Here is a 10,579-nt window from a genome sequence, read left to right as displayed (position 1 = left end):
TAATAATGCCAATAAGAAAGATAATGCTAATACTAATGATAATAATGATTGTAATAATAATGATAATGATAATAATAATGGTCATGATAATTGTGATAAAGATGATAAGATCAATGATAATGATAATGATGAGGATAATGATAATGGTGATAATAATGATAATGGTGATAATAATGATGATAATGATGATAATAAGAATATGAATAACATGATAATAATAATAAGATGAATAAGAATATTTATAAGGATGATAATAATAATGAGAATGAGAATAATGAGAATAATCAAAACCATAGTAATGGTAATTTAATAAAAGGAATGCTTGATAACAGGAGGTGCAGGTATGTTTTTTCCCATCTACTCTCATTTCATCATTCTCGTTTGGAGATCACTTATCTACATAACTTCAATGGCCTTATCGTGCTGACACACAAGGCAATTTGCATATGGAGACAAATAGTGGTAGACATGAAAATGGACTGTAAAATATTCCTATTTGCTTTATTACAGGTGGGCTACAGCTGAATGGACTGCCATGGTGGGGCAAGCCTCCCACTGAAGACCGCTCGCAGGCATTGCCAAGCATCGCACGAAGCCTCCCTCATCGCGTAACTTCTTTAAGCGAAGAAGGAATTAATCGAGGTTGCGGCTAAACGCTGCGAGTCACTGTACGCCTTCGCCCTGACAGTTGCTCGGATCATAACAATTTTGTATTTAAATTATGAACGTAACTACTTTGATTGAAGTAATAAGAAATACGTGCTTGGTATGTGCATTCATTCACACAAGCCTTTTAAAATGTGTATGCATTGTTTACAGGATAATTTTGGTAATAATCATATATAAAATCTTTAGGACTCGAGTCCCACAAACTACTAAGATGAATGATATTCTCTCAATCACTTGCAATCGTCATTCCAAGATTAAGACGCTTCGACCCAACGCCCAAAGAAATCAGCCTGGCTACTCGGTTTCATCGAAGGCAAAACATCGGAGATTCTTAGGGCGCGAGGTTTAGTTGCGTTTGATTCTCTGCAATACCTTCAGGAAGACGCTGCCACGCTTCTTGCAACCTGGAACGAGATATTGGGTTGAAGTGAGAGTCCAGTCTCAGAGTGTATCGTTATAAAGCTTCTGTAATGATTGGTGAATCCCTGCTTTTACATGTACTAATGACTGCTACCAATAATGGTTGTATCAGTTATGGCAACAAGGCTTATGATGGTGTCATCATTATTCATTAATTTTCGTCATCACACTTATCAAAAGGAATCCGACAGAGATAAGCGAGAATGGAGAGTGACAAACGAAACCTTTGGCGCCCTTTTTGCATCTGATCACAGTGGTAGATGTAATATTGGCCTTGCACCCGCAGCTGCAGGAGGGGAGGTGCGGGGGCACCGTCGGGCTGGGGGTCGTGGTGTCGTTTCCGAAGGCCCCGTTTGTCGTGACAGTGGGCGTAAAACCGGCAGTAACAGTGAGATTACTGACACTGCTGACAGCTGTATAATGTGTGGACGTCGAGTTGGCGGGAAAAGCCCCAGTGGCGATAGGTGTAGCGTTAACGGTTGTGCCAGTTGTTGTAGCAGCTGCAGTGGTTGTAGTGGCCATAGTATCAGAAGGGATAGTGTCAGTGGTCGCAGCCCTAATAGTGGTGTCAGCGGTCGTAGTTTCACTTGCATGTTTGTCAGGGGGAACACCATTAGTGGTATCAGTGACCAGCGTGCCATTGGCCGTTGTATCAGGGGCTGATGTGCTGGCTGCAGTCGCTGCAACAGAAGTGGTTGTGTTAGTGGTTATAGCTGTAGTAGTACCTTTAATAGTAGCCAAAGCAGATGTATTTTCATCAGACGTATTGGCAGATGGGGTAGCGACAGTGGTTGCAAGCTTTATTGTCAGCCATCGTAGTACCAGACAGGGTTGTGTCTAGCCCCAATAGATATAACCCGAAGAGGTCGTCGTGTCGGCGTTGTTGGAAGGAGAGGTGGTCGTACCTGTGTTTCTAACCGGAGGGGTCGTCAAGTCGGTGTTATTGGAAGGAGAGGAGGTCGTGCCTGTGTTTCTAACCGTAGAGGTCGTCGTGTCGGCGGTGTTGGAAGAAGAGGTGGTCGTGCCTGTGTTTCTAAACGAAGGGGTCGTCGTGTCGGCGGCGTTGGAAGGAGGGGTGGTCGTGCCTGTGTTTCTAGCCGAACGGGTCGTCGTGTCGGCGGTGTTGGTAGGCGAGATGGTCGTACCTGTGTTTCTGACCGAAGGGGTCGTCGTATCGGCGGTGTTGGTAGGCGAGGTGGCCGTGCCTGTGTTTCTAGCCGAACGGGTCGTCGTGTCGGCGGTGGTGGAAGAAGAGATGGTCGTGCCTGTGTTTCTAGCCGAAGGGGTCGTTATGTCGGTGTTATTGGAAGGAGAGGAGGTCGTGCTTGTGTTTCTAGCCGAAGGGGTCATCGTGTCGGCGGTGTTCGAAGGCGAGGTGGTCGTACCTGTGTTTCTAACCGGAGGGGTCATCATGTCGGTGTTATTGGAAGGAGAGGAGGTCGTGCCTGTGTTTCTAGCCGAAGGGGTCGTCGTGTCGGCGGTGTTGGTAGGCGAGGTGGTCGTACCTGTGTTTCTAGCCAAACGGGTCGTCGTGTCGGCGGTGTTGGTAGGCGAGGTGGTCGTGCCTGTACTTCTAGCCGAAGGGGTCGTCGTGTCGGCGGTGTTGGTAGGCGAGGTGGTCGTACCTGTGTTTCTGACCGAAGGGGTCGTCGTGTCGGCGGTGTTGGTAGGCGAGGTGGTCGTACCTGTGTTTCTAGCCGAACGGGTCGTCGTGTCGGCGGTGTTGGTATGCGAGGTGGTCGTACCTGTGTTTCTAGCCGAACGGGTCGTCGTGTCGGCGGTGTTCGAAGACGAGGTGGTCGTGCCTGTGCTTCTAACCGAAGGGGTCGTCGCGTCGTCGATGTTGGTAGGCGAGTCGGTCATACCTGTGTTTCTGACCGAAGGGGTCGTCGTGTCGGCGGTGTTGGTAGGCGAGGTGGTCGTACCTGTGTTTCTTGCCAAACGGGTCGTCGTGTCGGCGGTGTTGGTAGGCGAAGTGGTCGTACCTGTGTTTCTGACCGAAGGGGTCGTCGTGTCGGCGGTGTTTGAAGGCGAGGTGGTCGTACCTGTGTTTCTAGCCGAACGGGTCGTCGTGTCGGCGGTGTTGGTATGCGAGGTGGTCGTGCCTGTGCTTCTAACCGTTGTAGTTGTAGCCGCAGGGGTGGTCGTGTCGGCGGTATTTGTAGCCGCAGGGGTGGTCGTGTCGGCGGTGGTTGTAGCCGCAGTGGTCGTCGTGTCGGCGGTGGTTGTAGCCGCAGGGGTCGTCATGTCGGCGGTGGTTGTAGCTGCAGGGGTGGTCGTGTCGGCGGTGGTTGTAGCCACAGGGGTCGTGTCGGCGGTGGTTGTAGCCGCAGGGGTGGTCGTGTCGGCGGTGATTGTAGCCGCAGTGGTCGTCATGTCGGCGGTGGTTGTAGCCACAGGGGTGGTCGTGTCGGCGGTGGTTGTAGCCACAGGGGTCGTCGTGTCGGCGGTGGTTGTAGCCGCAGGGGTCGTCGTGTCGGCTGTAGTTGTAGAAGCAGGGGTGGTCGTGTCGGCTGTAGTTGTAGCCACAGGGGTGGTCGTGTCGGCGGTGGTTGTAGCCGCAGGGGTGGTCGTGTCGACGGTGTTTGTAGCCGTAGGGGTCGTCGTGTCGGCGGTGGTTGTAGCCGCTGGGGTGGTCGTGTCGGCGGTGGTTGTAATTGCAGGGGTCGTCGTGTCGGCGGTGGTTGTAGCCGCAGGGGTGGTCGTGTCGTCGGTGGTTGTAGCCGGTGGGGTGGTCGTGTCGGCGGTGGTTGTAGCCGTAGGGGTGGTCGTGTCGGCGGTGTTTGTAGCCGCAGGGGTGGTCGTGTCGGCGGTGGTTGTAGCCGCAGGGGTGGTCGTGTCGGCGGTGGTTGTAGCCGTAGGGGTCGTCGTGTCGGCGGTGGTTGTAGATGCAGCGGTGGTCGTGTCGGCCATAGTTGTAGAAACAGGGGTGGTCGTGTCAGCTGTAGTTGTAGAAACAGGGGTGGTCGTGTCGGCTGTAGTTGTAGCCGCAGGGGTGGTCGTTTCGGCGGTGGTTGTAGCCACAGGGATGGTCGTGTCGGCTGTGGTTGTAGCCACAGGGGTCGTCGTGTCGGCGGTGGTTGTAGCCGCAGGGGTGGTCGTGTCGGCGGTGGCTGTAGCTGCAGGGGTCGTCGTGTCGGTTGTAGTTGTAGCCGCAGGGGTGGTCGTGTCGGCGGTGGTTGTAGCCGCAGGGGTGGTCGTGTCGGCGGTGGTTGTAGCCGCAGGGCTGGTCGCGTCGGTGGTGGTTGTAGCCGCAGGGGTGGTCGTGACGGTGGTGGTTGTAGCCGCAGGGGTCGTCGTATCGGCTGTAGTTGTAGCCGCAGGGGTCGTCGTGTCGGCTGTAGTTGTAGCCGCAGGGGTGGTCGTGTCGGCGGTGGTTGTAGCCGCAGGGGTCGACGTGTCGGCGGTGGTTGTAGCCGCAGGGGTCGTCGTGTCGGCTGTAGTTGTAGCCGCAGGGGTGGTCGTGTCGGCGGTGGTTGTAGCCGCAGGGGTCGTCGTGTCGGTGGTGGTTGTAGCCGCAGGGGTGGTCGTGTCAGCGGTGGTTGTAGCCGCAGGGGTGGTCGTGTCGGTGGTGGTTGTAGCCGCAGGGGTCTTCGTGTCGGCTGTGGATGTAGCCGCAGGTGTGGTCGTGTCGGTGGTGGTTGTAGCCGCAGGTGTGGTCGTGTCGGTGGTGGTTGTAGCCGCAGGGGTGGTCGTGTCGGCGGTGGTTGTAGCCGCAGGGGTGGTCGTGTTGGTGGTGGTTGTAGCCGCAGGGGTGGTCGTGTCGGTGGTGGTTGTAGCCGCAGGGGTCGTCGTGTCGGCTGTGGATGTAGCCGCTGGGGTCGTCGTGTCGGCTGTAGTTGTAGCCGCAGGTGTGGTCGTGTCGGCTGTGGTTGTAGCCGCAGGGGACGTCGTGTCGGCGGTGGTTGTAGCCGCAGGGGTCGTCGTGTCGGCGGTGGTTGTAGCCGCAGGGGTGGTCGTGTCGGCTGTAGTTGTAGCCGCAGGGGTCGTCGTATCGGCTGTAGTTGTAGCCGCAGGGGTGTCGGCTGTAGTTGTAGCCACAGGGGTGGTCGTGTCGTCGGTGGTTGTAGCCGCAGGGGTGGTCGTGTCGGCGGTGGTCGTGTCGGCGGTGGTTGTAGCCGCAGGGGTGGTCGTGTCGGCGGTGGTTGTAGCCCCAGGGGTGGTCGTGTCGGCGGTGGTTGTAGCCGCAGGGCTGGTCGCGTCGGTAGTGGTTGTAGCCGCAGGGGTGGTCGTGACGGTGGTGGTTGTAGCCGCAGGGGTCGTCGTGTCGGCTGTAGTTGTAGCCGCAGGGGTCGTCGTGTCGGCTGTAGTTGTAGCCGCAGGGGTGGTCGTGTCGGCGGTGGTTGTAGCCGCAGGGGTCGACGTGTCGGCGGTGGTTGTAGCCGCAGGGGTCGTCGTGTCGGCTGTAGTTGTAGCCGCAGGGGTGGTCGTGTCGGCGGTGGTTGTAGCCGCAGGGGTGGTCGTGTCGGTGGTGGTTGTAGCCGCAGGGGTGGTCGTGTCAGCGGTGGTTGTAGCCGCAGGGGTGGTCGTGTCGGTGGTGGTTGTAGCCGCAGGGGTCTTCGTGTCGGCTGTGGATGTAGCCGCAGGTGTGGTCGTGTCGGTGGTGGTTGTAGCCGCAGGTGTGGTCGTGTCGGTGGTGGTTGTAGCCGCAGGGGTGGTCGTGTCGGCGGTGGTTGTAGCCGCAGGGGTGGTCGTGTTGGTGGTGGTTGTAGCCGCAGGGGTGGTCGTGTCGGTGGTGGTTGTAGCCGCAGGGGTCGTCGTGTCGGCTGTGGATGTAGCCGCAGGGTGTCGTGTCGTTGGTTGTACCTCAGGGTGGTCGTGTCGGCGGTGGTTGTAGCCGCAGGGGTGGTCGTGTCGGCTGTGGTTGTAGACGCAGGGGTCGTCGTGTCGGCGGTGGGTGTAGCCGCAGGGGTGGTCGTGTCGGCGGTGGTTGTAGCCGCAGGGGTGGTCGTGTCGGCGGTGGTTGTAGCCACAGGGGTCGTCGTGTCGGCTGTGGTTGTAGCCGCAGGGGTGGTCGTGTCGGCGGTGGTTGTAGCCGCAGGGGTGATCGTGTCGGCGGTGGTTGTATTCGCAGGGTGTTGTGTCGGTTTAGTTTGTAGCCGCAGGGGGGGCGTGTCGGCTGTGGTTGTAGCCGCAGGGGTGGTCGTGTCGGCGGTGGTTGTAGCCGCAGGAGTGGTCGTGTCGGCGGTGGCTGTAGCTGCAGGGGTCGTCGTGTCGGCGGTGGTTGTAGCCGCAGGGGTGGTCGTGTCGGCGGTGGTTGTAGCCACAGGGGTGGTTGTGTCGGTTGTAGTTGTAGCCGCAGGGGTCGTCGTGTCGGCTGTAGTTGTAGCCGCAGGGGTGGTCGTATCGGCGGTGGTTGTAGCCGCAGGGGTGGTCGTGTCGGCGGTGGTTGTAGCCGCAGGGGTGGTCGTGTCGGCTGTAGTCGTAGCCGCAGGGGTGGTCGTGTCGGCGGTGGTTGTAGCCGCAGGGCTCGTCGTGTCGGCGGTGGTTTTAGCCGCAGGGGTGGTCGTGTCGGCTGTAGTTGTAGCCGCAGGGGTGGTCGTGTCCGCGGTGGTTGTAGCCGCAGGGGTGGTCGTGTCGGCGGTGGTTGTAGCCGCAGGGGTGGTCGTGTCGGCTGTAGTTGTAGCCGCAGGGGTGGTCGTGTCGGCGGTGGTTGTAGCCGCAGGGGTGGTCGTGTCGGCGGTGGTTGTAGCCGCAGGGGTCGTCGTTTCGGCTGTAGTTGTAGCCGCAGGGGTGGTCGTGTCGGTGGTGGTTGTAGCCGCAGGGGTGGTCGTGTCGGCGGTGGTTGTAGCCGCAGGGGTGGTCGTGTCGGCGGTGGTTGTAGCAGAGGTGGTTGTGTCAATGGTTGTAACCAAATGGGTCGTACTCCCAGTAATTGTTGTGGTAGTAGAGCCCACTTCTTCCACATACACTGCAGTCAGGGCAACAAACACAGGAATATGCATCAGCCACATCATGATGGATCTGTAAGAAAAGACCTTTATCATTGTAGTGCAAGTGCATCCCAGGATATTCTCAGACCTGTTGTCCGTGCTTATTTGATTTACTGTTAGTTTAAACTTTCATTTGTAACATAAACACCGATTTGTTCACGTTAAGACGTTACTAGGTTAACCATACCGATGTTTAAGTTTAAACTAATATCCCATTTGTTCAGGCAATCGGTCTGACAGCACCTTTGAACGCACAGGGCATCACTTATATCACAGTAAACAGTAATATTACAATATTCTTATCTATCTGTCTATATATTTATGTGTGTGTGTGAGGACAGTATGGAGACATGACAGCAATATTTGCATAAAGAAGAAAACAAAGTTATTGAAAAAGTGAAAACAAATCAAGAATCACTTAGTAAAAGAAAATATATTCACATATACACATACTCCCTAGACGCCTAGCATTGCCAGTATGTAATGTATGACATAAGTAACAAACATGTATTTTCTTTACACAGAATTAAATTTTCCTTCAAGTGATTTGTTTATTCAAAGTTGAGTATGAATAGTCTCATATCAATTTCTCTGTTATGATATAATGTCATCTGCTTATCAAATGTGAAATTTATATAGAAAGCTAGGTAGACGAGTAGATAGCGATGAATATACAGGTAAATATATATTTTATTTCCCTTAGTTTTGATAATGACACATACTTAAAAAAATATGATTAGTAATATTTTCATACTTTAAGCTATGATCATCAGACCAATGAGATTAACTTTCCATATCTACATATACTGAAAAAAATGCAACAGGCAGCTATAATCAATGCTCGATTTTGCGTTTATTAAGAGTTTTATTAATTCAAATTTCTATAACACAAGCATCGATATATATACACGTTAATGCACTCTATCTAAAGATTATGGTGCATTAACGTGGATATGTCGAAGCTTATGTTGTAGATGAAAGTTTAAATTAACAAGAGTTTAACTTTAAATTAAGCAATTTCGGTCCGAGATTACCTTTACACGTATCCTTATATATGGATATGCAAAATATAAGCTCTTCTAAATATATATATATTGAGATGAAAGTCATTAATATATGGTAATTATTGTAATTTTTGGAATCTGTAATAGTACATCGCAAAAACTATTGGGGATGGTGCAACATTAGTCTTTAAAAACTATGTATTTTCTTTACGTCATATAGGGAAATAAGAGCCATATAACATATTCTGAAAAACATTTAAAAACTATTTTGATATAATGCTCACGTTCATAAGAGTATATCCAAAATTATCATTTTGCGGGTCTTGGTGCGGGGTGCTCCTGCAACACACGAAACTCTTAATAATACGGAAAAGTGCGGGGAGCTGATTCTGGGGAAGGCCAGCCCCGTGGAGACGTTTAATAGACCGCCCGCTAGGCCTCTCTCAAATCTATTGAAAGGTTGCTAACCCTTGCCTGACTGAATTTCCTTCCTAATAACCGTGCTCTAACTTCATCTTGACCCACGGCGCGCGGCGGCGATTTCACTAACGATACGGTTGACCTCTCAAGGTGATATGACGTTTCATTGTCATGAGATCCGGGATGAGCACAGGCATTTTGCAGCTGTCTCGGCGGGGATTGAACCCGGGACAACGAGGGTTGAAGTCCAGTGCTTGAACCTCTAAACCATCTTAGTGTTGTAGTCATCACCCTACTCTCTACACCCTACCTCTTTCCCTGACCCTTCCTTCCTCTCTCACAGCATCCCTCCCCTTCTCATCCATACAAACACCCGACGTTGCATGCGTATTTGGGTTAATATGTATATATGTATATATGTATGTATTTAAATACATATGTATGTATGCACTTATGCATACGCATATGAATATGTACCTTATATATATATATATATATATATATATATATATATATATATATATATATATATATATAGATAGATAGATAGATAGATATATATATATATATATATATAAAATATATATATATATAATATATATATATATATATATACATACACACACATATGTATGTGTCTATATATGTGTGTATATATATATATATATATATATATATATATATATATATATATATACATACATATATATAAGAAAAAAGAGGTTGGAGGAAAGAAGGCAAAGACAGAGAAAGTGAGAGAGAGAGAGATATATGACATAAGTTTATATACGATCATAGCATGTTTGATATCAGTCTTGATTGACCTGATCATAAGTTTACCATAGAATAAACACCTATAAACACACGCAGATGTGTAGATGAATTGGATGATTGGATAGTTATATAGCTATGTAAACAGAGAGAGAACGGAGAGGGAATGAGGGAGACAGAGAGAGAGGGAAGATATTTCTCTCACTGTATGGCATTTGTCTTCCACTGCACTAGTTTTTAACCAAATTCTTCTCTCTTTTTTTTTTCTTCTTCTTGTTTTGTAATATATGACAATTTTCTCGAATTCTGGGTTTTCACTTTTAATCGTAACTAAAAGTAATTTTCTGCACAAAGTTTACATAAGATCATAAGATAAGGTCTTGATGGCCTAATCGTGGTCGTGCGCCTGTAATGTCGTGTTCATGTTCCTTCAAGCTGAGCTCATTCATTCCTGCACAATATCAAAACGACCATCACACTACACCATCACCATCACTTTCAGGCAGGTAGAGTGACGCTCGTGTTCCGCCGGGAGCGCTAAGGGCGTCCAACTTCCTTCGGTGCCAAGCCTCGCGTGGTCCGCCCTGCGGTCGGAGTCCGTTCCTTTTTTACACCATTTGGGAAAGAGAGGGACTCCGCTCGAAATAGATTTCGACAAGTGAACATGTAATAACAGAAGAGAATGAATTAAAGGTTTAAGCCTAACATTCGGGAAACGAAGCTCCTTCTGCGTTCTCCGTTCAACTCACATGGCGTTAGCACGGACAGTACACAAGACTCAGAGCTGGACGTCTGTCCGCAAAGGCAGATTCAGAGCTGCCTGTGCGTTGTTTGCGAGCTACTGCGCAGGCGCGACTCTAGTCAGCTGAATGGTGCGACTGTATTTCGACATCCTGTCGCGTTTTCATATTATTATTACGCTCGTGCACACATTCTCTACCGATAATTTGTGCATAGCTCACTGGGTAATACGTGTTCGATTGTAAGCCGACTGAAAATATATATTAAGGGAAAATATACCAACTGAGCTATATGCCTTTTGAAAGTTCTGTTGTTTTTTGAAGTCATAGTCTTGCATATGCTTTAAATGGCCTTTGACATCGGATGTTATAAATGATTATGAGGAACCATCTGTATATTTTAAGGAGAGAAGAAGTCCAGAAAGAAAAGACAGATGCCTCTCTCTCAACTGTTCAGTCTTTTGAGTCACGTTGATGTAATTGCGAGGCAGGTGTGAAGATTATTGTGAAACTGTCCTAGAGACTAATTTCTGTGGGAGTACAAAATGTGTGTGTGAGAGAAAACACGAATGTGCCGAAGGCCTTTTCGCTTCATTGCTTCTTCAGGGCAAGAAAGCGAAAA

General features: G+C 50.4%; 1 protein-coding gene across 1 annotated transcript; it reads right to left on the bottom strand.

The window, feature by feature from the left end:
• Window positions 1-535: 535 nt before the first annotated feature.
• Window positions 536-8,242, bottom strand: LOC125026210 (mucin-5AC-like). Its single transcript, XM_047614514.1, has 4 exons — window positions 8,238-8,242; window positions 1,995-3,199; window positions 1,314-1,769; window positions 536-1,073 (listed from the first exon to the last, which is right to left on the bottom strand). Exons 1-4 carry the CDS (start codon window positions 8,240-8,242, stop codon window positions 1,015-1,017), a joined length of 1,725 nt encoding a protein of 574 aa, XP_047470470.1. The 3' UTR covers window positions 536-1,014.
• Between the last annotated feature and the right edge of the window lie 2,337 nt (window positions 8,243-10,579).

Source organism: Penaeus chinensis, chromosome 6 (genome assembly GCF_019202785.1).
Source record: "Penaeus chinensis breed Huanghai No. 1 chromosome 6, ASM1920278v2, whole genome shotgun sequence".
NCBI classification, from domain to species: domain Eukaryota; kingdom Metazoa; phylum Arthropoda; class Malacostraca; order Decapoda; family Penaeidae; genus Penaeus; species Penaeus chinensis.
This window is presented reverse-complemented; position numbering and strand designations above follow the sequence as displayed.